General features: G+C 45.9%; 1 protein-coding gene across 1 annotated transcript in view; it reads right to left on the bottom strand.

Annotated features, from left to right (window-relative positions):
* The window catches only part of Adam12 (ADAM metallopeptidase domain 12), a 328,831-nt gene that overhangs the window by 20,031 nt on the left and 282,159 nt on the right, over window positions 1-26,641 (bottom strand). Inside the window, exons 13-18 of the mRNA XM_034485928.2 lie at window positions 21,702-21,791; window positions 19,890-20,085; window positions 8,082-8,190; window positions 7,779-7,977; window positions 4,764-4,841; window positions 2,805-2,913 (exon numbers count right to left, since the gene is read on the bottom strand). Coding sequence (XP_034341819.1) covers window positions 2,805-2,913; window positions 4,764-4,841; window positions 7,779-7,977; window positions 8,082-8,190; window positions 19,890-20,085; window positions 21,702-21,791 — 781 coding nt within the window. The remainder of the gene's footprint in view (window positions 1-2,804; window positions 2,914-4,763; window positions 4,842-7,778; window positions 7,978-8,081; window positions 8,191-19,889; window positions 20,086-21,701; window positions 21,792-26,641) is intronic.

Raw genomic sequence — 26,641 nt, forward strand, 5'->3', positions numbered from 1 at the left:
TACAGGAACAAACAGAACCAGAGCACATAAATCCCTGAACGATGTCCTAATAAATTAGTCTCTCTTCAAAGGTCATGTTTGAGCTCTGGTCTATACCACCATTATTCGCCTGTGATGACTTTGGAACTTGCTAATACAGAGACATGGTCTGGTAGGTAGGACCCTGGCAGCTGGACCACACAGATTCCCCTAGGCACAACCATAGCAGAGTGAACTATTGAGCCACACAAGGTACCGGGGCCATCTTATTAGGATTGGAGGCTCCCCATAAAGCCACCCACATGACTGGAAGAGCATTATAGCTGGTCTCCTGGTCAAATGCAATTCCTTTCAGGCTCTTAGTAGCATCCTGGGGCTTCAGGTAGAGTTCTTTTGCCCCATAACAAATCTAAGAACACTTTTCACTTCCTTACTTTAACTTGTAAGTCTTAAACTGATCTGTATCTACAATCAAAGCCCTTCCAGGTCTTAAATGGCACTTGGACATCTCACCTCAGGGTTGCTTGTTGCCATGAGGACAGTGCCACCTACTTGAGCTATTCTAACCAGCATCAGGACTCTACTGCCCAATCTGTAATCTGGCAGCTACCACCCTCAGTGACTGTCATTTTTTCCTACCTCGACTCCAGACCTTGGAATAGCCAGTTGTCTGTGCTTGAAGTATCTCTACTTTGTAAAGCTCTCTGTTCTGAGACAGAGTCTCATAGAGCCCAGGGTGGCCTGGAATTTGCATGTAGCCTAGGTATGGCTTGAGATGACCCTCCTGCCTCCACCTTTCCACTGCTAGGATGAAAGGCATATTACCCTACTCCATGTCATACTGGAGATTAGATCTGGGGCTTCATGCATCCTAGGTGTGGTGGTTTGAATAGAAATGTCCCCATTGGCTCATGCTTTTGAATTCTTGCCCTCACAGGGAGTGGCACTATTAGGAGGTGTGGCTTTGTTGGAATAGGTGTGGCCTTGTGGGAGGAAGTGTGTCACTGTGGTGGCAGGCTTTGAGGTCTCTTATGCTCAACCTATGCCCTGTGCAGCTCAGTCTCCTGCTGCTGTCTGCAGATCAAGATGTAGAGCTCTCATCTCCTTCTCCAGCACCATGTCTGCTTACAAGCCACCATGCCCCCTGCCATGACCACAATGGACTAAAACTCTGAAACTGTAGGCCAGCCCCAATTAAATGTTGCCCTTTATAAAGGTTGCTGTGGTCATAGTGTCTCTTCGCAGCAATAAAACCCTAACTAAGATGTTAGGAAAGTACCTTGTTGCCTGAGCTCCAGCCCTAGTCCTTCCTGAAGATATCAACAAACACACCAAGGTCCTGGGGAGCCCTCTGACATTTCCATACTGTTCCTAAGCATGCAGGGCTGCTCTCCTCCCAGGATACCCTCTCTTCCCCTATAGTGGCACCTCTCATGTCCTGTAGAATCTCCTTAATTCCTCTCTAGAATCACAAGTGGACAAATATGCATGGATTTTGCTGACTGAGAGGCTGGGCCATGGTCAGGCTGGTGAACACCATCAGAGAGTGGAACGGTGAGGCCAAGACACAGATGATACCAATCCACATGCTAATGTGAAAGGGTGGAGGCTCCACAGGGCCCCATCCCTAGACAAAGAACTACAAACAACTAGAGAATGCTGGCAGTGGGAGAGTCAGTCCTCCCCAGGAATGAGCCCCTTAATTGGCTATCCAATACCAAGTGGATAGCCCTGAAATCATATACATATAAGCAACATAAATGGATTTAGCATATATTTCTCTCTCTCTGTCTCTCTCTCTCTGTCTCTCTCTCTCTCTGTCTCTCTCTCTCTGTCTCTCTCTCTGTCTCTCTGTCTCTCTCTCCCTCTCTCTGTGTCTAACTAACATTTTTTAAAGGACATGATTTGAGAGTGAGTGGGGTCAGGGATCCCTGGGAAAGATTGAAGGAAGGAAAAGGAAGGAGGGAAATAATGTAATTATATTTCAGCTTTTAAAAATGTCTGTTTTTAAAACTATGTAAAGAGCAGACAGCAAAGTGCACACTAATTAGCATCCTATCTGCCCATAACCAACTGCTCAATGCAAACAGCTACCATGAATGCGACAACTGCTCTGACCGCGCGCTTTCCCCTGTGTGACGTGTGTCTACACGCGTGGGTGCATGTGGAAGTGAGAGGGTGACATCAGCTATCTTCCACCTTATTTTGGAGACAGGGCTAGACTGGTTAGCTAGCAGCCCCTGGGGATCTTATTCTCTCTTTCTTCCCTAGTTCTGGGACTGCAAGCACACACCACCATGCGTATCTCCTTATGTGGGTTCTGTGGACCTGCAGTCAAGTGCAAGCACTTTATTGAAGTTACCACCCTTAGCCCAGCGGTGGAATCCATCTTCTTTATTAAGAGGTAGCTGTCATGCCTTTGCTGTTGTTCTTGCTTGTTCCCTTCCCTGCCCCCATGCTGTCTATCACTTCTCTGATCAGAGTTTTAAAATGCACTGAAGTGGCGGCACACAAGAGCTACCCTTTGCAAAGTGCTTTGAAATGACAGTGACATACACATTTGGCAGTTCACCATGGAGAAAAGTGTCACAGGGAGAGAAAATGGCCAACTCAATACCTCAGCTGCATTGAACCAGACCAAAAAAAAAAAAAAAAAAAAAAAAAAAAAAAAAAAAAGGAAGGCTGGGAGGACAATAACATCTAGAACCTGCAAGCTTCAGGCTGGGACAGAGGCACTCAGGGTCCCATTGTGGGCAAGCTTGTCCAGTAGACACAGCTCCTAGCAGCCCAGCATCTACTTCCTGGAATCCTGAGGCCACATTTACCTGGTTGTCGGATGGGACCGCTGTCTGTGCTTCCTCCAAAGCCAAACTTATCACAGAATGGAGGAGCCCAGTGGGCTTCACAGTGGCAATTCTTCCTGTTGTTACATACCTTTGGGGCAGAAGAGGAGAAAAGCATCCAGAGTGGACAGGGTTAGGACACACAAAAGCAAGGGTATTCTGCTAGATCCCCTCAGTAACACACATAGACTCAGTAAATGCAAGCAAGACCTTGAGAATCAGCTCCAAACAGCACCACCAGTGAGTTGGGTAGAGCCCTAGGAGCTGAGATCAGCACAACCTGCCTGTGCTGGGGAGCTACCGTTGGGAGCCAGCTCCCAGTTCCAAGTCCATCACAGTATGGAATCATGGTGATAGTAGTTTGAAGCAGGCAATCACTTCACATTCATATCAAGAGTTTGGGAGCCATGAATGCTGTGTTCAGCTCACTTTTTCCTTTTTATACAGTTCAGGATTCCATCCCAGGGAATGATGCCACCCACACTGGGCAGGTCTTTCCACCTCAACTAACCTAGTCAAGATAATATTCCACAGGCATTCCCAGAGGCTCATTTCCCAGGAGACTCTAGATCTCAGAAAGTTGACAATTGAGAGTAACTATTACACTAAGGCATAGCTGGCTGTTCTGGAAAATATGGTCCTTAGAGTTTGCCAACCTGTACAAGAGACCTATAAATATCAGAGAGAGAGAGAGAGAGAGAGAGAGAGAGAGAGAGAGAGAGAGAGAGAGAGCGCTCTGTTCTACTCTCTCGGGGCCAGCAGAGCAAGGTCACTGTGGACACACCCTCACTACCACATTGGTCTTGGCCTCATCAGTAAAAACAAAAGGGCCAGGCTTGTTCATCTATTGCCATTAGAAGAAAATCTATAGTTCAATGAAGACATGATGAAAATCCATTTGATACTGTGTCAGCTGTACACATCAACATGCCTGTCTGAAGCAGTCTGGCAATCTATTGTGGTTACAGCATGGTGGTGATTTTACAAAGTCCCCCATAATCCCAAGTGTTTAGATATTCTAAAAATACAATTTAGAGCATGGCTTCTGTAGAAAAGGCTTCCGGAGGACAAATGAGCCACTGGTGCTGCTAATCAAGATTAATACCGTCCCATTGGAAAAAAAATTAACTGCATCAGGAAAAAGAAATTACGTTTCGAGCAATTAGAGTCCTTTTCTTCCCTAAAGCTTCTCTGAACTCAGCAGCATGTGGTAGTCAAAACCCATGGCAAGGGCATCCAAGAACATGCGGTTGGTAGATGTGATGACCTCATTTTTATCCTTCTTGTAAGTTTCTCGGTGGAGCCAGGTTTGGGCTGTTGGGAGCCAGAGGGACAACCCGGCTTGAAATGCTAATGTAAGCCCTTTGTGAGGCAAGGTTAGCTCCAAATTACTTTGAAGATGACAAAATTCTTTCTTTATATTTCAGAATGTTAATTCAAAAGATAATTACCTCTCAATCTGATTTTCTTTGTTAAATGAAAGTGACATTTCTTCTGCTATGTAAAGGTCAGAGACAGTTAACATCTCTGGAAAAGATCGTTGAGAAGGCACTCACTGACTACTATAGCTTTAAGAAAGCCTGGCTAGCAGGGGCTGGAGAGATGGCTCAGTGGTTAAGAGCACCTGATGCTCTTGTTGAAGTCCTGGGTTTGGTTCTTAGCATCTACATGGTAGCTCTCAATCATCCCTAATTCTGGTTCCAGGGAATCTGACCCTCTCCCTGGCCTCTGGGCACCAGGCACACACATACATACATGTAGGCAAAATATTCAAGCACATAAAATAAATACATCAGAAAATTTAAAATTTAAAATTAATTTAAAATTTAAAATTAATTTAAAATTTAAAATTAATTTCTGATGTAAAATAAATACATCAGAAAATTTAAAAATTCTTAGCTGGCTGTGGGCAGGCTGAGAAGGAGAAACTGATCTACTCACCCCTCGGCCGTGGCACTGCATCGCACACTTGTGAACACCAAAGACACTGATATTCTGACATCGACGATTGAGGCAGATCTGTGAGAGACACACAGCACAGGCTCAGTACCTCTGCTTCCCTCCCTCACACAGGCACATGAAAAAGAGAAAGCAGGTGGCTTGAGAGATGGCTCAGTTGGTAAAATATTTGCTGTGCAAACCTGAGGACCCAGAGCCCATGTTAAAAAACAAACAAAAACCCCAACCAAACAAAACCCAAAAACCCAAAATAAAAACCCAAGCATGGCGGTAGGTGCTTATGAGATTATGGAGTGGGTGGCTCTCTCGAGCTTGCTGGCTGGCCATCCTAACTTAGTAGGTGAACCCTGGGTTCCAGTGAAAGAGTCTGTTTAAAAAAACAAAACAAAACAAAACAAAACAAGGTGTCTACATCCTTGCATAGCCTCCATACATAGATATGAGAGAGAAAGCAAGGAAAACTCAGAGAAGGCTCTCATTTTAGTGAGCAGAGATGGAACAGGATAACTTCTATTGCTAGCATAGACACAGCTCCTGGGGTCTGACTTGACACTTTGTCCAATGTGAACAGCACCGAGCCCTTTTACATTTAATGTCACATAAGATAGTTCTAGTGCAGTGAGAAATTATAACTGATTTTCTCATGTGTTTTGTTCAGGGCTTTGGGTCACTGGAGTCACAAAACATTGACAGGAATGCTCCCCAGGGTCCTGCTTATCCAGGCACTGCAGAGGCTCCAGTCAGATTTGCTGAATGGCCTTGGCCAGTTGGAAATGGCTGCCTCTTATGAAATACTCAGCATCTTTCTCTCCTAATGCTACAGGTTAGTGGAGAGAAAGGAAGACGAGTTCATGGTTTAGGATACAGAGCGTTTTCATCAAGTATAGCCTTCCGGTGGGCAGGTGGCCATCTCACTCCAACAGTTCGCAGAGGGCAGAGTGAGTGCCCTTCAGAAAAAACAATATTGGGGGGGGGTGTCAGGGGAGCTGGAGACTGGTGCCTATTTGTTGATAAGGGAACCCCAGGGAGTGGGAGATGATCCTGTCAGTTCAGTGCTTGACCTGCAATCGGGAGGGCCTGAGTTAGAGCCCCAGAACCCACAAAAGCAGTGGAGTAGGGTGGTATGTGTGTGTGATCCTACAGCTGGGGAAGTGCAAACAGGAAGATCCATTGGGGCCTTACTGTCCAGCCACTCTGGCCTACTTGGGCAAGTTCCAGGCAGGTGAGAGAGTGTCTCAAAAAAAAAAAAAAAAAAAGTGGACAGCTCAGGAGGAACCATACCCAAGGCTGTCCTCCGGTCAACACATGCATGTGCACGCACACACACACACACACACACACACACACACACACTCACATATCCTCTCACACAAGAACACACATCCATAAACATGCAAAAAAAAAAAAAAAAAAAAAAAAAAAAAAAAAAAAAAAAAACCAAAGCTTCAGGGAGAGCATGAACATTGAAGGATTCTGCTGGGAGGGCCCTGTGTAGTCTTGATCCTACTGGCAAGGTCAAAGACACCTGCAAAAGTAGCAGCATTCTTGGAATTCCAGCTACAGCAGCCCTGGCTTCTCTGACCATGGTTTACAAGACTGGTGTTAGAATGTCAAGGCCTGAACAGACGCTAATGTGCCCAGGGGAATTGGAAGAATGTGGAATCTTCCTCAAACAAAGTGTCTAGAGTAGGAGAGATGGTGGCTCAGCATTCAAGAGCACTGGCTGTTCTTCCAGAGGACTCATTTGATTCCCAGCATCATCCATATGGTGGTTTATAACTATCTCAAACTCCAGTCCTGGGATCTAATGTCTTTTTCTGGCTTCCGAGGGCACCAGGCATGTATGTGGTGTTCAGATATACATGTAAGCAAAACATTCATACATATAAAAAAATAAAAATAACTCTATAAAGAAGAAGGAGTGTCTGTGGCTCAGGACACATGGGAGACATGTGTAGAGGGCATTTCAGCCTCCAGGGTTTTGTGAGGAAAACCTTGGGTTCTGTCCTTTCTTCACCATGACCTCTGAGAGGGACTTCATGATCCTGGGAAAAAAATGAGCCCTAAAAATGCCAGATGGTTTATCATTTTTTCCCTTGAAACGTTGAATTAATTTGCTATCATTTAATCTGATGGAAAATTTGATGAAAAGACAAACAAAAGCAAAACAGAGACTGGAGTGGGAGCCCCTTCTGTGGAGTATGTACTGTGCAGACAGGGGAGCTGAACTCTGTCTCAAAGGGGGGGAAACGAAAGGAAGGGGGAAAAAGAAAGAAAGAAATGCACTTAAGATTGTCCATGGGACCCATGAGAACACACACACACACACACACACACACACACACCACACACAAACACACACACACACCACATGCATATGCTTATGCACATACACAGAATCTATACACAAGCATACACATATCCATGCACACCCGCACCCACCACCTGCACACATGCACGTATATAAACCAGTGTGGGAAAACTCAAAAACCCTAGTTTCTTCCTTTAAAATGTTTGAACTTGGTTTTAACTCTCAAACCATCTCAGCCTTCCTCTTCTCTGTCCTCCCAAAGTATTCCTCTGTCTCTTCTCTGATCCCACCCCTCCTCTGTTCCTCTTTTCTCTATAGAGTCTCTGAAGAGGCATCTGACTTTCCACTGTGACCAGGTGAGAACAAGCTCCCAAGAGCTCTGGCACATCCCCAAAGCACAAAGCTCCACAGTTGTGTTTCTTTAGGAAGTCACTTCCTGGCAGACAGTCTTCCTGAATCCCAGGGTAAAAACGACACTGTCCCCACATCTGTGTCTCAATGGTCAGACTGGGACCTCAGCTTCACTGACTTTTTCTTCTAAGTACAAAGAGTTGGATCCCAGAGACCAAATTCCAAGTAGTTTTAGGAAGATCAGCTGACCTCATCCCCTAGTTCCTAAACAGGCTCTTCCAGTGGGCTGTGTTCCAGACTTACATTAAGATACAAGTGAGAACTGGGGGACTTACTTTTCCTTCTGCACACTTTGTTCCTGCAAGCACAAGCCCTGGGTCTGGCATGTCATCACCCAAGTACACATGCGTCCCCCGGCACAGAATCCGACCCCCTTCCTGCTGTGGGATATTTGTTTCTATGGAAACAGCATTGGTACCAATGACGGGTCGGCTGGCACCACCTTGACACTGGATTTTTCCACACTTGGCATCTCTGGAAGGATAAGAATAGACAAGCTCAGAAGAAAGGCAGTGTGGAGCAGTGACCCCAACATGAGCAGGCTCAGTGTCGTTGTGGCAGGGGGTGTGGCCTCGTACCTCAGCTCACATTTGACGAAGGCACTCTTGGAGTCTTTGCCACAGTTGCCATAAGGATCTCCTGCAGAGTTGACTCTCTCAAAGCAGATGCCAGGAGCTGGTTTAGCACCTGGAACAGAAGTACAATGGTACCTCCCTTGTCACTGCTTCTGACTTTTTCTAAACAGCAGCGGGCTGGGGCTGGGGGTGGGGAAGGAATATTTCATGTTTATCTGCACACAATACTCAGCTGGCTCAGGAGTGGGTTGGTGCAAACCAGGAAGGATCTACAGCTGGCATTCGTTCCTGGTCCCGCTCAGAGCTCAAAGCAAGCCCACTTGTTTTTCTGTGTTGTAAGCTTAGATGTGTGACCCAAGGTATGTGCGGACTCTCAAGAGATTAGGCCTGGCTGTGCAATCCGATCAGGCCAAGAGCAGGAAGGAGTTGGCTGGCTAGCTGGCTGCAGACGAGGGGAAGCTACTCTCTGTAGCAACATCCCACACAATCCCGTGAGAGAAGGCAGGCTAGGCAGGCTCCAATGAGTAGTAATGACTAATGTCTCTCTCTCTCTCTCTCTCTCTCTCTCTCTCTCTCTCTCTCTCTCTCTCTCTCTCTGTGTGTGTGTGTGTGTGTGTGTGTAGAGGGGGGTGAGATCAAAAGGAGGGGGAGGAGGCATAAATCCTTTGTTTTCAGTCCTACAAAGCTCTAAGAGTAAGCACTGGCTTTAATGAATGGTCATTTCTGCAGACTGTTCTCACAGGCCATAGCTTTGCAATACCCAACAATCACTGTGTGTAGAAGGATGCCCTGCTGCTGCTGCTGCTGCTGGTGGTGATAGAGTCACAGTAGCTAGAGGACCCAAGAAGTGGGCATTTTAACAAACACATCTTTCTTGCCAGGGAAAGAGAACACATGATTGAGGGCTGTGGAGCCAAAGCTTTGGAGGGCTTTTATATTTCAGCCACATGGTATCTGCTGGTAACAGTGAGGGAGTCAGGAGAACAGGGCAGATCAAACCATGCCTGGCCACATGGTCTTGGCTTGCCTTCCCTTCCACATCAGCATCTGGTTTGGACACTTCCTTTCACAGAACTTTCAATGACTAAGAGGTGACGTCCCAAAATCCAGACCTGCCCTGTGTCCTTCTCTGCTCCCAACTTCAGGGAGTCTCTGTTGGCCTTCCAAGGTGACAATGCAATCTAGAGTCCAATCAGACTTGGTCCATGGCCAGGGTTCTTTTCTTCCTCCTCCTCCCTCCTCCCCTCCCTCTCCTCCTTCTACTCCTCTTTCTCCTCCCCAATCATACCTATTGTTCCTTAACCTGTGCTGGACAGAGTCTCACTATGTAGGTCTGGATGTCCTAGAACTCACTATGTGGACCAGGTTACTTTAGAACTCACAGAGATCCACATGCCTCTGCCTCTGCCTGGCAAGTGCTGGGATAAAAGGTGTGTGCCACCCCACGACACCTTTCTTTATGCCTCATAAGCATTTTAGACAGGCCTCCTGGAGCTCTGCTCAGGTACACCAGTCCAAGCCAGAACCAATGCTCTGTTGTAGAAAAAGACAAGCACTAGGTCTCTGTGGCGGCTTCCTCTTCTACTTCACACTTCATCTCCTTCACTTGGTTCTGTGTCCACTGAACCTTTCCTGATGAATTGCTAGACTGATTATGATGCCAGCTGCTCTTCGATTCTTCCTTAGATACTGACCAGCTGGGCAACTTCCCCAGAGAGTCTGTGCATGCCCAGAGGGTTTTCTCTCCAACTGTGAGATACTGTAGAGAGGCACTAGTTAGTTTCAAATCTTTTGGTTGATGCTTATTATCCCAGAAAAGAAAAAACAAAAACAAAAGCAAAAGATAAATTTTAGAGAGGGGCTGGAGAGATGGTTGGGTTGGTTGGTAAAGTGCTTTCCAGGACCTTAGTTCAAATCTCCAACATCCCTGTACAAAGCCAGGCACAGCAGCATGCACCTGTAATCTCAGCGCCGAGGAGGCAGAGACAGGAGGATTTCTAGAGCTTGCTGGCCAGGCAGTCTAGCTAAGTTGGTGAACTCCAGGTTTAGAGGGAGTGTGTCTTAGAAAATAAAGATTGTGGATAACACTGGATAGCTTGCTTATGTGCAAAAATACCATGTATATAAACACACAAACATGCTACCCACCCCCTAAAGTGACTTGTAAAGAGATGTCAGTTTTGGAGGTAACAAGCAAGCTTCGTGTAATTTGGTCAATAAAATGTTCTCTCCAGCACCTTGAACAATCCAGCATCCTGAGGCTAACTTTGTGTCTCTTCCAGGAAGTGATAAGGAACAGGAGAATCTATGTTACAGTTTGCAGTTGACACATGCATAGCCAGGACATCTCTGTCCCTGAGCACAGCAATGGCTTGTGATGAGGCAAAGGGAACTGCCATGTGGATGGGAGTAAGGCATGACTCCCTCTATCATTTTAAACTGGGAGACAGGATAGAGCTGCCTGACTGTGGCACAGGCCAGGTCTATACAACAATCCAGTATCCTTTCTGTGCTTCTCTCTATGCAGAACATGATGGGATGCTTCTCCATCCTTCGGCAGCCAGGAACCGATTCCCATCGGTACCCTGAAGCTGTTCTTTTAGCTGGATGGTGGGGAGGTGGGACAGGAAGGCAGGGAGGGAACGAGCAGAGCTCTGTGTGAAATGTTGGTCCTCATCCAATTGCCTAGTATTTCATGTTGTTCCTCACAAGAACAGGTATTTCAAGGCTAAAGGTTAAGTCTAATCAAACTTACAATGATGCACACAATTGAAACTTTATCCAATTTTCATTCTTCATCTGGCTATCTCCAATTTTAGGCTGTAGGCTGATGCTATGCAGGGTTCTGGGCTACTTTCTGGGGCCGATATGCTTCCAGCTAGAGCTCATAGGCACCTTTTTTTTTTTTTTTTTTTTTTTTTTTTTTTTTTTTTTTTTTTTTTTAGAATGATGCTATTTTTATTTGTATTTTTCTTTTTTTTAAAGATTTATTTATTTTTATGTATATGAGTACACTGTCGCTGTCTTCAGACACACCAGAGAAGGGCATCAGATCTCATTACAGATGGTTGTGAGCCACCATGTGGTTGCTGGGAATCGAACTCAGGACCTCTGGAAGAGCAGTCAGTGCTCTTAACCACTGAGCCATCTCACCAGCTCATAGGCACTTCTTAAGACTGCACCCCACTCCACCCCCAGTGTAGCTTACTAGCCATACCCTTCTGTGGAATAACTTCCTTATATAGGAGAGCCAGTGCAGAGGGATTTCCCCTGATTATTTGAAGCAAACACTGCTTTATTAATAACAATGAGATGCAGTATAGAAGACATAAGATTGTTTGATGCTTGTGCCCAGTATTTCTATCATACTCCTACTTCCAATACATTTTTATTATAGAAAGCCCATTTTACATGGACAGGTATAGCTGACTTTCCAATGCAATGCCAGAGGTATGGACATTAAAACTCCTTTCTGGCCAGAGGAGTCTATCTCAAGGTTATATGATAGGGCCAATGCTGGGTATATGGTCTAAATCAATCACTGTTTTATGGATCTAGGGCTGCCGGGTCCCTCAGGACCTTCTCCCACTTCTCCCTTCCCATGGAGGTTGGTCATGATCCTTTTTTCTTTCCCTCTTTTTCTCATGAATCTTACTTGTATTTTATCAGTAATTTTTTTGTCTACTCTCTACAAATAGCACTGTAGTCATGAAAAAATGAGCATAAGGCCACTGGGGCAGCCAGTGTCTCTGACACTCCCAGAGGCTGCCATTTGTGCTCTGGAAAGGAAGCCCTGGAATGGACACATCTCCTTAGTGTTCTGTTCTGCATCTGTGGACTTTCTCTTGTTCCTTGGCATCAGATGTAATGCTGCTATACCACCCTCTATAAGTCACACAAAGACTGAGGCTTTGCTTTTGGGAAAGATAAATTGCTCTTCTCTCAGAGATGAAGTCCAAGTTCAAAAACTCAGAAGCAGAGGGATTGTAAGCTTGACTTTCAAAGGACCTATCACCAAAGGAAAGGCACAAAAAGGAAATTGAGTCACAGATGGCCTTCTTACTGATCCTCTCAATCTCTCACTAGTCCATCAGGACAAGGACATGCTAGTGTTCTGCGAGGCTATTGTATGTCAGCTGCCAGCTGGTGTTTACCTTTGAGGCAGAATGATCTAGAATTTGAAAAGCCTTGAAAAGGTCTTGTCTGTCCACTGCAAAAGCAGACACATGGGCTCAAAGTTGTTGTACTTGAAAGTTCTGGGCTGTGAAGGTGAGAGACTGGACATCTATCTCAAGGACAGGAAGGCAACAGTTTTCTTATCGCTCCAGTGCTAAAGCCATTAACGCCTCTGGGTTCTTAATAACAGAACACTCAGTGCTCGGGCCACTAGCAGGAGATAAAACAGCCTCTTGGAGGGAGTCTTGACACTGCTCAGCATTTTAATTGTCAGCTTTGGCTTTGAGTGCTGAAGCTCACACTTGCAACTGAGTCTGGAAGTTCTCAGTGTCATGATGTCCTTTGGAAAGAAAATGAAGAGGATGGTGTTTTGAATGAAGCCCCTGGTTTACTCAGAGCCTCTCCTTAAGATGGTTACCATCTGCAAACACACTGCTCTAACTCAGGCCCCTTGGCTCCCCCCCCCCCCCTCTGTCAACTCCCTGTCACTTAAATCCACAGACAAAGGCACTGGCATAAGCAGATGGCATCTGCCCGTCTCTTCTCTCCAAGTTGGCCTTTGCCTTTATCAGGAAATGAAGTTTAAATGAACAAATTCTATCATTTCCTTCTTACACAATGGAACACGATCCTCCTGATTCCCCGACAATATACCTCTTGGCAAAATATCTTTCTCCCTGTAACTTTCTTTCTTCCTGTATCTTTTTCTGTAATTGTAGGTGATCAGTACATACAAGGCCCCAGTAGAATTCAAGCAAATAAGCTTATTTAAATCAGCCTTGTAGATAAACACTGAATATTTACCAGCCCATAAAACCTACTTGACAAGCTGACATGGCATAAATCAAATGACAGTAGATTCTGGTGGGTGATAATATTGATATCTATATGTTTGGGGACCTCTCCAAGGACGATCAGTGACTTTTGGCACGTGGGGATTACATAAAACACCTATGAAGTGAATTGACAAGTAATGTTCACCATCACTAGGCTAGAGAGTCTGGCTGAAAGAAAATCTGCAGCCTGAAGAGAAACCCCAGCTCTCTTTTAGCAGGAGTAGAGGTCATGCCACGCCAAGAGTCTTTCTGAATATTAAGACCAAACTGGGGATAAGAAGCTCAATGCAGCTCTCCTCCAGCCGAGCAAGATGCCCAAAGGAAAGAAGGCCAAGGGGAAGAAGGTGGCCCCGGCCCTCGCCGTCGTCAAGAAACAGGAGGCCAAAAAGGTGGTCAATCCACTGTTCGAGAAAAGGCCCAAGAACTTCGGCATTGGGCAGGACATCCAGCCCCAAAGAGATCTAACACGCTTCGTTAAGTGGCCCGATACATCAGGCTGCAGCGGCAAAGAGCCATCCTCTATAAGCGGCTCAAAGTACCTCCTGCCATTAACCAGTTCACCCAGGCCCTGGACAGGCGAACAGCTACTCAGCTGCTTAAGCTTGCCCACAAGTACAGGCCAGAGACAAAGCAAGAGAAGAAGCAAAGGCTACTGGCCCATGCTGAGAAGAAAGCTGCTGGCAAAGGGGACGTCCCAACTAAGAGACCACCTGTCCTCTGAGCAGGAGTCAATACAGTCACCACCTTGGTGGAGAACAAGAAGGCTCAGCTGGTGGTGATTGCTCATGATGTAGACCCCATTGAGCTGGTGGTTTTCCTGCCTGCCCTGTGTCGAAAGATGGGGGTGCCTTACTGCATCATCAAGGGAAAGGCCAGGCTGGGGCGCCTGGTCCACAGGAAGTCATGCACCACTGTTGCCTTCACACAGGTTAACTCGGAAGACAAGGGTGCTCTGGCTAGGCTGGTGGAAGCGATTAGGACCAATTATAATGACAGATATGACGAGATCCGCCGCCACTGGGGAGGCAACGTCCTGGGTCCTAAGTCTGTGGCTCACATTGCCAAGCTGGAAAAGGCAAAAGCTAAAGAACTCGCCACTAAACTGGGTTAAAAATGTACACTTGGGTTTTCAGTACATAAATATAAAATTATCTTCCATCTTAAAAAAAAAAAAAAGAAGCTCAATGCAGACACCATTTATGTCTGGGATAATCAACATCTGAAATCTTGAGATGCTGGGCTAGGGAGACAGCTTAGTGGGTAAAGTGTTTGCAGTGCAAACATGAGAACCTGAGTTCAGATCTCTAGCACCCATGTAAAAAACTGGGCCTGGTGGAATACGTCTGAGATTCCAGCAATGGAAAGTAGAGACAGGACAATCCCTGGAACTCACTGGCCGTTGGTCTAGCCAAAGCAGTGTTCAGGTTCATGAGATACTGCTTCAGAAAATAAAGTAGAAGGTGGTTCAGGATGATACTTGATGTCATCTTCTGTCCTCAGCTTGTGTTCCAGTGTGCATGTGTGTATGTGTTCTCTCTCTCTCTCTCTCTCTCTCTCTCTCTCTCTCTCTCACACACACACACACACACACACACACACACACAGATGTAGGAAAAGAAAACTGCTCCACTAGTAAGAAGATCTTCAACAATGTCAGCAACAATAATTAGACTAAAAAAAAAAAAAACAAGTAAATGAATGAACCTACAGAAGGTATTCTGAAAGTTCTTCACAGGGCCACTTAGGAGTTGCAGGCACATGTTTTGATTTTTCTGTGGCTTTATTTTTAGGGAGACCTGGAAGCAGAAGTATTCTATTGAGATCTAATGCTCGGCTGAACAAAGCCCATTTCAAAAGGGAAGAGTTAGCTAGAAGGAAGGGCTTTATCTGGTCAGCTTTGGGTAGCCAGCTCTGAAGCATGAATGGACATCCTAGATATAACCAGAGGATCCAGTGTGACTCAGCAACTTGGACAGGTCACTGGGTGTGAGGGGCATTGCTGTCCAAGCAACAACTTAAGGAGTCCTAGAATCCTGAGTGACCCCCTTTCCCGGTGGCCTTCAATGGCCCCTATATAACATGGTCCAGATCTGGATTCTAGCTGATAAGTTAGGAAGATGAGACACTGCAAATGTATCCTGGACAAAGGCTTCCTTCCTGAATCATGGAAAGTTCATTTGAACCAACTGGTAAGCATTATAATGTCTCAGTCCAGCACATCTGGCTGGCCAGGGTCCCAGCCCAGGAAGTTACCTTTGCCCCTGGGACTATATCCACCCAGGGCAGGGCTTAGGAGCAGTGGTAGAGAGGGTGGGACATTGAGGGATTCTCATCCTGAGCAAAGCATGCTGGGACCATAGGAAGTATGTTCCTCTGCACAAGCAGACTCTTGACTCAGTGCCTTCCACCCTGCATGACATTAGCAAATATTTAACAAACCTGAGAATAAATGACAGATGAGACATGATTTGCTGTCATGTAATAAATAAATGACATGATTTGCTGTTCAAATCATGGCTCTGTATAGATAGAACTACCTGGACTCCCTCCATGGCCCTGCCTCCCCCGGTTGCCCTCTACCCCATCCTGGATGCTGGAAACATATGCTAGTAGTCTCTTCCAGATGGCTACTGTATGGCAGTTTTTCTCAGATTACCCCAACTTAGCTACTCTTCACCCCAATCCACACTGTCTCTCCTGTCCCTACCACATCTTACCCATTGTCCTGTCCTCTCAGAGCCTTTTCTACAAGCCCCAAAGACTTGAGCATCTCTTGAGAACACACTTACATGGTATTGATTTGGTTTAGCTCTACACTGTGCTGAGTACCAGGACTGGTCCTTCATGCATTCTACTACATAGAAGAGTATGGGCTACATTGATGATGTTGCGTGCATGGTGTGGTGTGATGGTTTGAACAGGAATGGCTCCCATAGACTTGTGTGTATGAACGCTTATCTCATAGGAGTGGCACTATTAGGAGGTAGGGCTTTGTTGGAGGAAGTGTGTCACTGTTGAGGTGGGTTTTGAGGTCTCTTATGCTCAAGCTATGTGTAGTGTGGCACATAGTCTCCTTCAGATCAAGATGTAGAACTCTTGGCTCCTCCAGCACTGTCTGCCTGCATGCTGTCATACTTCCCAACAAGATGATAATGGACTAAACCTCTTGAAACTGTAAGCCAGGACCAATTAAATGTTTTACTTTATATGAGTTACAGTAGTCATGGTATCTCTTCACAGCAATAAAATCCTAATTAAGACAGGTATATAAGATACTAGCTACAAGAAGATTCAGAAGTTTTTTGAAGTATCGAGTAGTTGTTCAATACAAGTCTATCCTCCCCAGTCTGTGCCATATCAGTGTGTTCCCTTATATGACAAAAGGGACTGTACAGACATAATTATATTAGATCTTGAGGTGGGGAGATGTAAAGATGGAGACTTGGGTGGGCCTAATATAATCACATAAGTACTTGTAAGGGAGATAGGAGGGGCAGAATCAGACTACAGAAGCAGAGGTCAGAGAACATGGACAGACAGACAACTGCTGCGTTGGTTGCTGGCCTTGAAGAAGGAGGGACCAAGAGTCAAGAGCACAGACAACCTCTGAAGGCTGGGAAAGTCAGCAAGACAACACTCTCCCTGAGAATCCCTGAATGTGCTATGTCCTGCTAGCACTCAGATCTGAGGACTTTAATCTACAGAATTGTAAGCTGTGACTTGTCCTGTCCTGGGCCACTAAGGCTATGGACACAGGGAATACACATAGTCTATAATTGAAAAGCCAGGCAGTCCCACCAAAATGGAGGGAAAGGGCCATGCTGTACTGCAGGGGGAGGTAGGAGTTCCAAGAAGCCATGGCTACAGCTGGAGGCCTTCCATGGCCCCTCTCTTCTAAGGATATTCTTTTATGATCCGTGTTAAGAAATGGGGGCTATCTGTTCTGAAAGATATCTGTACTCCCCCTGAACACCTTATGCTCCTGTGTAATCCCCTTCCCCACATCTTGCATTTTTGTGTTTATAACCCCCCATGTTAAAAAGTAAAAATTATGATTTGATAACACACACACACACACACACACACACACACACACACACACACACACAGTGTACCCCTGGTTCTGCTGACTTAGCTCCTGACAATCTATTTTTTTGTTCTCAGAACTACTTTGAATTATAAAACGTTATTGTGGTTTTTGTTAGTGTGCTGGGTAAAATGATTTTTGTTGATCTCATTTTAAACTTCAATGTTTGCAGTGAGTTAAAACGTCCTTCAACATAATTATAGGTCATATTTATTTTCATATTGTAAAATGCTAGTTGATCTGTTGAACATTTTAAAAAACTTGATTCCTTTTTGAGAATTTCATATATGAACACTGTATTTGCATAATTTTCCCCTTTCTCTCCTTCCTCCCACTTTTCCCAACCGCCCATACTTTTTAAATACATCTTATTGTTTAATTATTGTTTATACATATGTATACGTGTATAAGTATATATGTTTAAGCAAATATTGATAAATAAAGTGTTTTGAAAAAAAAAAAAAGAAATGGGGGCTACATTGAAACCCAGGAGTCACTGCCTAAGGTAGATTCCCAGACCTGGCCTATCTGATTTTCTCAGTGAACCACTTCTGGTGACTCTACTGCACCTGTGCCAAGGCCTTTCTAGCCACCATTGAGAAGGTGGCTGGAAGACAGAAGCCAAGTGTGTGTGGAAGGGCTCCTTCGGGATGCTCCCTGCTCAGGACGGTGGGCAGATTAGAAAACCTGCCAGGTTTCAGCATCAGCCGCCATGCTGTGGCACATCCAAGAAGGCTGATGCTCTTGCTTTTGAGAAGCTCACTTGTCAATCAGACTTGCTTCTGCAAATGTAGTGTGCACCCATTGCAGTCTCTGCCCATGCCCCTCCCTGCTCCCGGCCCGCCCCTTGCATATATGCATGTGATGTCAGAGGTCGACATTGGCTGTCTTCCTCTGTCACTTCTTTCCCTTACTTTTGAGACAGGTTCTCTCACGTGTAGGGGCTTGGTGATGGGGTAGGCTGGCTAAGGAAACTCTAGGGATCCTCTGTCTCTGTGTCTACAGGACAGGGACTATAGTCTTGTGATATCATGTCAGCTTTTTCTATATATGTTTGTGTGTGTGTGTATGCATGAGTATATGTGTGTATGTGTATATATGTATATATATACATACATATACATATATGTATATGTAAATATATCAGGACTCAAGTCTGCTTGCTTGGTCAGCACTTTACTGGCTGAGCCATCTCCCAACCCCATTGTTCTCAATCTCTGTCTGTTTCTCTCCCCCTCCTTTTAAATTTCTGCTTGATAAATACCTGCCTTGGTCACCATGACAGCCAGAAGAGTCACATAGCACAATGGCTTGGGGAACACTGTGCTGTTCCATCTGAGCTCATTCTGGTGCTGGGGCCAGGTCTCATAGTACAGCTGGGCACTGAAAAGCTCTGAGGGCTGAGTGCATTGGCCAAGGACAGCTCCCATAAAGGCAGCAGCAGAATAGCCACTGTAACTTTAGAGGAGAGCTTCCTGTCTGTAGAAGGGCTGGCAGCAGAGGTCCATTAGAGATGTCTGAGGCCTGCTGTAGTAGCCCCTGTCCTAAAGTGACCTTGCTTGGCTAAAAGGTGTCCAAGATCCATTCAGAATCCTATGACCATTTGATACTGGTATAATGAGTGTCTTTCTAGTGCTTGCCACTCTAACAGTGGTACCTTGCCTTTGTCTTAATGATCTCATGGGCGTCAGGTAAGAGGGACAGCCAGCACCAAGCCTCTAAAGAGGGAACATGAAGGACAAGGAGTCTTAAGGATCTTTGTTATACATCTCCTGGTACATCCACTTATGAGAGCTATGATGTCCATCACATACATTCTTCTTCCTCAGAAAGCTCCAAGTGAGGAAGAATTTTTGCTGGGCATTGAGGCCTCTCCAGGTCTGGGCGCTGTACCCACGTGGCAGTTAAAACCAGGCTTCTGTGTTTAGTCATCATTTTCTACCTTTGTAGAAAGTCTCTGGTTTTTCCCAGAGCTGGCTCAGCCCTAAGTCTGAGTCTGGCTGACCATAGCGGCCTTGCTGGCACTGGGGCCTCTGGCCAGGTCTGAGGTCATCTCCCAGCCTTAAGTAAGGCCTCAGCCAAGCACAGTGGAAAGAAAGAACTGCAATACACTGAGAAAACATTCCCAGTGGGATTCCCAGCCAGGATCCTGAGAGCTGTAAATGGAGCAGATCCAGAATGGTTTCCAGGTAATGGGGCCCTCCCTAGAGTGGTAAGATCTCTTAGTAATAATGCCCCTGTGGTAGTGAGGCTTCCGGAGTTGGGTGAGGACCCTGGACAGTGAGATTTCCTCAAGGTAGTGAGGCCTGGGGGTCTGGGAGACTCTGTAGCAGTGAGACTCCAGTGTCTAGGCTGCCCTAAGAGACCCTGGAGCTGACTTCAGAGTGGAGCCCTGGAAGAGACATACATGAAGGGGTTCCCCCCACCAAGCTTTAATCTATTTGTTTTGTTAAAACCTTAGGGAGACTTTAGATTAAGGCCTTATTTGCTCATGGGAGTTACAGCTAGATGCTGGATCATAGTGACCAGGTGACCAAGCTTAAATCTTAGCCATGCCTCCAGTAGAAGCAGACCTCCTGTCTCAGAGTTTGAGCTTCTTCTGCAGAGCAGAATGGTCATGCATGAATGGATTCCCCAAATGGCAGAGACAGACTCATGCACATACAGCATACTTCTCTAGTGTCCCTCACAGAACTGGGAGAGGCCACGTACCTGGTCCCCAAAGCGTGACGCACTGCTGCTCATGGGTCTGGCAGATGCCATTGTAGCAGTAACCATCCACTCCCTGACATGGGTGCCCATCATGTAGGTATACATTGGCTGGGCAGTGAGGGGCAGTCCCTGTGCAGAATTCTGGAAGGTCACAGGAGTTGCTGGAGCCCCTGCATGCAGTTCCTGGAGGCTTCAGCTGAAATGACAAGGTGGCTTATAGCACATGTACCAAGTAGAAAGAAGCATCCTTCAGTAGCTCTTCCAGGGCAGAACATAGCATGGTACCTACTACAGTCACACAAACAGGTGGGGATTTCAAAGTCATCCCCCCTGATGATAGAGAGCTCTCTGAATATGGTTTTGCATGGTTTACATTTGTGTTATGAGGCTTTGTGAGCAACCAAGGATAGCTCATGTGGGAACAACAGGCAATACTAGGGTTCTCCAAGGAGTAGACAAGATGGCTCTTGTTGAACCTCATGTTAAAGAGGTGAACTTTCCTCGGGTTATTGACACCATCACATGCTTTATGTTGACACTGGTCCTTATCTTAGCCAGTTGCTGGGGAGGTAGCAAAATCAGCAAGATCGGAATCTCAATAGCAGTGGTAAGCTGTTAACCCATTAAAGAACTGGGGCCCTCTCTGACTTTGTGGGGGAAATCTAGAGTGGTGGGGGCTGGGAGGGTAGTGGGAGGATGAGGACCAGGAAGTGGCATTGGCAGTGGGAGTGGCCACCAGTGAGGTCTGTTAGAACTCTGACTAGCATCTCATCTTTTGCGGTTGGAGAAATTAAGGTTCAGGGTGGCTTGTCTAAGCTACATAATCAATGCCACTGAGTCCCCAGGCTTGCTTGGCCTGCATATTCCCAAAGGCTACAAGGTAGATTCACTTGCCTACTCCTGGAAGGTCTGAAGCATGGAAGGGATTGTTTGAAAGCTACAAAAGTGGATGGTAGTTGGGCATCAGGACGTCTTGAGTGTAGGCTCAGCTGCTATCACCTTCCCTCATCCCCTTCCTGGCACTCTCCTGCACTAATAACTGGGCACCTAAGGGTGCTAACTTCTTACAACATTCTCCAGAACTTAGTGAACATCAGGAGAGGCCAAATACATATCATTATAACAGGCTTCGAAATGCTGTGCTTGGGTGGGGTGGATAACAGGGAGTTTCCTGCAGTCATTGTGCCAAAATCCATTGCTTAAGTATCAAGGCATAAAAGTCTATCCTAGGAGCTGCTAACGCTCAGGCCTCTCCCCTGCTAGACGTGCCTTCTGAATAACCAGGATCGTAAGGGTAAAAATGCCTATGCAAGAACAGTCATGGCAACTTAAACAGCAGGGCGGGAAACCACCACTCTGGCATTCAGGGTTGCCTGCACTTTCTGTTGGTACAGACATCCTAGGAACCATCAGCCTAGAGTCTCTGCTACCTACCAGATGCCAGACATTGGTGTTAGGCAGGTAAACCTGGCTTGAGGCTGAGCGACAGGGGAAGGGCCAGGTTCTCCTCCAGTTGTTCTCCTCACGGAGCTAGGACCCTCATTAGCATAAATGGTACATTAAGGTTGAGCTTGGGTTTTTCAGTCCTATTAGTTTTTAGCCCACAGATAATTTATCACAGAGAATTAGCAATTAAAATATGCATTTTAACCAGATCAGATGATTAACAGAACAGCTAGATGCTGCCGACTAGTGAAAGGGCAACTTCTCAGGATGAGATGAACTTGGGGAGCCAGCCCACCCTATTGTTCTGCTTGCATCCTAAGGGAGCCACCCAGACCAGTTGGCAACCTCAGGCTAAGCTGAACTCACCTGACAGTCTTCGCAGCACTGCCCATGTGCACACACAGCATCTGGCTTCAGAGTACAGGTGGTAGCATTACAGCAGCGATTGGTACATTCCTAAGGAGGTGAATAGGATCCATTTGAAGGGCCATATGAAGTGGTGGCTCTCAGAATGCAAATGACAGCAAAGGATAAGGCCTCCCAGATCCTGAGCTGAAAACCTGCCCCAGAACTGTTTTCCTTGGCATAAGAGCAAAATGTCTATTAAGTGTTTGTGAACCACCAGGACTGGTGTTACCGGGAGCACTCAAGTACCCTTCTTAGGAAGAGGCCTGGGGAAGCTGGGAGCTCTTCAGAACAGCAGCACATTGGGGTTTCCAGGAGATTCTTCCTGCAGGGCATGTTGTAATGAGCTGTGTCAGAATCATCACAGGACTTGGAAATTGCTCATTTAAAAACACATGCATAGATGTGACCTTCAAGAATGAACCCTTCTGATAGGGATGGGGTACAGTCTAGTGTTACAGCACTTGCCTGGAATATTTGTTTAAAAAATGGGGGTAGTGGTCTACTTTTGATTTAGAGTATGCAGGTAAACTGAGGAAAAATTCTGGCTAGGTCCCTGCGGTCTAGCCGGGTGGGTGAGGATGAAGCAAGCCCTTGCTTAGCAAAGGTAGGTGTTTGGCCTAGGGCATTCTGGGAAGAAGACTGGATGTCAGAATGAGACTGAAGGATGTTGGGGCTAAGAGTTCTTTTATTTTCTCTTTACTCCTCTCTTCCTCCTTCTCCCTCCCTTTCTCCTTTTCTTCTTTCTTCTCTCTCTCCATTTTCTCTCTCCTTTCCTTTTTCCTTTCTCTTACACTATTTATTAAACCCAAGGACTCATGGATACAAAGCAAACACTCTTTAAATTGGGCTGTATCATCATCCTTCTTTCTTGTTTTTGGAGACAAGGTCTTTTTATGTGGCCCTGGCTGGCATGGCACTGCCTTTGTAGACAGGCTGGCCCCTAACCTGTGGTGGGCAACCCTAATGTTTCTGCATCCTTGGTGCTGGGATTATAGGCTTAGGCCACCATACCTAGTTTGCACACATACCTGCTTTAGGGTATCTAGATACATAAAAAATGAGCTGTATCATGCTCTCTGAAATAAAAGCCAGGAAGAAATTAACCTCCTTTAGTAGCTCGTGCACCATGGGAGCACATGGCTTTCTGGCAAAGAGAGACGTGGATTGACACCCTCTGCCTGTTTTAGCAGAAGGCCTGTACCGTTTTGTGTAGTGAATCTCTGAAGTCCATGAGCTTTAGAGCATTTTGATAGCTTGGAATCTGTACAATTTAGGAGAAAATGTCACAGAATGCTTAGTGCGGCCCATGTCCTCAACTTTCTATTTTTGATGTGCTCTGAAGAACTTCTACCAATCAGGCAACATGAAGCTAATCACATCCATGTCTAATAGTGTAAAAGGTTAATCCTTAAAACTATCTCTTGTGAATGAATTTATTAGTATCATAGATACAATTACTAAATTAGACAGTGATTAGGACAATTTAAGGCATCCCTAGATGCCTCACCAGCATCCCATGTGGAGCTCCACGAACTGGCCTGTCAAGCAGTGTTTATGTTTGCTCCTACCATGCATACTGCCAAAGTTGTTAAATTTTAAATCTGTTTGAGGACTTTATAAACATCCGGGACATGTAATGTATACAATAAGATAAAACTGCCAACCAGAAGTCACTGCGGCAGCTTTCATGACAGTTAGGGGTTTTAGCTTATGGGGTTACAACTCTATACAAGTTTAGAAACTTTTTTTCCCCTTAAGGATCTCATTAATTGCATCCTGGATCAGTGCCATGGAATGCGCAGGAGCGTTGTTCTGCTCGCTATGGTCTCAGTGACTTCCTTAATGTTGTATTAGCTGAGTCAGAGATTTCCTTGCAATACTGAGTTAAAACAGCCATCTGATATCTGAGGATGAAATACTTGTAAAGCCTCCTCCTGTCTGCCTTCAGATCGCTAGAAGTGTAAGCAGCAGCTCTGAAGGAAATGTATCCAAGTGGAAAGACTTCAAAGGGGATCGATCACATGAAAGAAATAATGAAGTTTAAAGTCCTCAATGGGACAGTGTGTGTTTCCAGCCTTGGTTGGAAGGGTGAGTTATCAGGACATCTTTCATGGCTTCTACCAGAAGGTGGCAACAAATTTTAACTACCCCAAATCTTCTTCTTCTATATTACCATATTTCTCAGAAAGAGGCAGATTCCTTTTTTTAACTTTTCCTTTTTTTTCAGAGCTGAGGACCAAACCCAGGGCCTTGTGCTTGCTAGGCAAGCGCTCTACCACTGAGCTAAATCCCCAACCCCCAGATTCCTTTTCTACTAATGTTTGCTATTTTAGTAGTCAGCAGAGAAGCAGCAGAGCCACTGAGTGCCATGTTTTCCAATCAGAAAGAATGATGAAGCCAATATAGAATCTCATGCAAGGACCAAACGGTTATTCCTGGGCTGTGGGGAGCAGAATGGGGAATCTTTGTCATCATGAGCTGGGGTAAAGTTACAGTATGTTTTTCTAGAAACAATGGACCTTACTTCTAGGAGTGAGGGAGCACAGGCTTGTTCCAGCTGTGTGCTGGTGTATGCTGCTCTGACCTGTCATTCCCTTGCTTTCCTGGTGTGTCAAGTCCCTCCTTGGACCAAAGGATGCATGGTTTGGTGTGGTTAATAGCAGGAGGAATGTCTTCAGGGCCTGAGGACAGGGGACCAGAAGAAAGAACCTAGGTAATAGGCTTGCCTAAAAATCTTGGGCAAAGAAGTTTGGTGTCCTTGTAAGCTTGAACTGGCAACTTGACACAGCTTAGAGTCATCTTAGAAGGGAGTCTCAATCAAGGGATGTGCAGGCATGTCTGTGGGGGATTGTCTTGACTGTTAATTGACTTAGGATGGACCACCCCACTGTGGACAGTGCCAGTCCCTGGGCAGGTGGTCCTGGGCTGAAAGAAAAAGTTGTCTGAGCATGGGCCCAAGAGTCAGGCCTCCTTCATGGCTTCTGCTTCAAGCTCTTGCCTGACTTTCCTCAGTGATAGACTGTGACCTGGAAATGGAAGCCAAGGAAACGCTTCCTCCCCTGGGTTCCCTTTGGTCAGAGTGCTTTCTAATAGCAACTGAACAAAACTAGGACCCGTGGCTAAGCACAGATGACATCTGAACCTAGACAGGAAGCATAAAGAGTCCACTAAAATAACACTACCATGCGAGGCAGAAGGTTCACTGTGATGTTAACAGGGTTCTTGGGAGGAAGAGCTTTAGAGGAGGGAAAGGGGATTTTCTTAAAATATCAAGAAACCTCTAATGGAAATTGAGGACCCTAACCACAGAAATACCAAGTCGGGAACTTGGCTCCATTTAATGAGGAGTTTGTCACAATCAACACAGTGTAGGGAGGTCCCCAGGGAGAGATCAAGCGCTCAGCCATGGCTGTAGGATTCCTTTGTGGAGATGATGGAGGAGCAGCAGAACAGAGTAGCTACAATAGGAACTCGGGGATCTGCTGATACACTGGTGCTGGTGGTGACAGGAGTGCTGGTGATGGTGGTGGTGATGATGCTGAGGATGTTGGTGATGATGGTCAGGATGTGGGTGGCGGTAGAGACACCAGTGTGGCAGAGGTAGTGAGGGTGGTGGTGATGTGGGTAGGTTGGGGGCAGTGCCAGAAGCTGTGGAGATGGCAGCTGATGGTGGGGATAGCAGTGAGAGGATGATGATGGTGGTGTAGGGGCAGTGATGACAGCTGTAGACACACTGGCAGTGGCACATGCATGGTATTGGAGGCAGATGGGGTGAATGGCTGCCGATGGAGTCATTCCAAATCTCAGCATTCACGATTCCATGAAGAACCATCAGATTTATCCGCATTAATAAATAATTATAAGGCACTCAGATCAAAGACAAACTGTCTTAAGTCAACATGGCCTCTCCTGAGAAATGTGGGTAATTTAAACTAATTGGGTTGTTTCTTTAAGCAATTAACAAGGCCTCCAAGGGACTTTTCTCCTTTGCACACGCTATCCCATGATGGCTTCACTTTTCCCTCTGCTAATCCCGAAACCATTCTGTAACGTTCTGTAATTAGGACTTGCTCCTAGCCAGCAACCGCTCCCTTCTCACCGTGAGCAAAATTAACCACTGTTTTGAGTGGTGTGGACAAGGTCATTATCACGGATAAGCTCTGAGTTTGTCAAGAACACAAACTCTATCTCTATCTCGCCTCATGCCATCTGGTCACCCATCAGCCCCGTGTGCTATACATTTTCTCTCAGTTTTTTGTGAGAATAAGAACATTCCTGCTGGCATGGAGCCTTCTCAGGGACCTGGAGACAGGCTAACATGAAGATTCTATTATTCCTGGGATGAGCATGGAATAGCTGAGATGCTCTGGCTTCCTGTCCCAGTTTTGTTTCTTGGGGCTCTCCTTCCAAAGGAGCCCTCTGAGAAGCTGGCTTCCTGATCTCTTGTTAAGCCCACATGTGTACCTGGTTAAGCCTACCTCAGAGCTGTCTCCCACTCTGGCTTGTGTAGGTTCTCATGGAAGGAGCACCAGCTTACCTGTTCTACAAATCCTTGGCTTTGGCTTACTCTGAATACAATCTCCTCCGAGCTCTGTGGGCCACGTGTTATGATGGGAGGTAGCAGTTCTCTTTGTTGTCCTTTCTCAAGACTATTTTAGAGAGTGACTAGAGATTTACATGTTTCATGTTGACCAGAGAGTGGCTGGAAAGCAGGGCTCAATAAGCCTGGGGCAGGATGCAAACCCTAACTGTTTTTTCTTGATGCTTCTGAGAACTGACAAGCTGAATGGCCAGTCTCTGGAGCCTCAGTTGTGCATGCAGAGCAGGCTTCAGAACAATCTCAGCTAGAGAAAGCTCAGCTCAGCACTGCTTAGCCACACTCCCCTTTCACAGCAGGT

This window comes from Arvicanthis niloticus, chromosome 1 (genome assembly GCF_011762505.2).
Source record: "Arvicanthis niloticus isolate mArvNil1 chromosome 1, mArvNil1.pat.X, whole genome shotgun sequence".
Lineage (NCBI taxonomy): Eukaryota > Metazoa > Chordata > Mammalia > Rodentia > Muridae > Arvicanthis > Arvicanthis niloticus.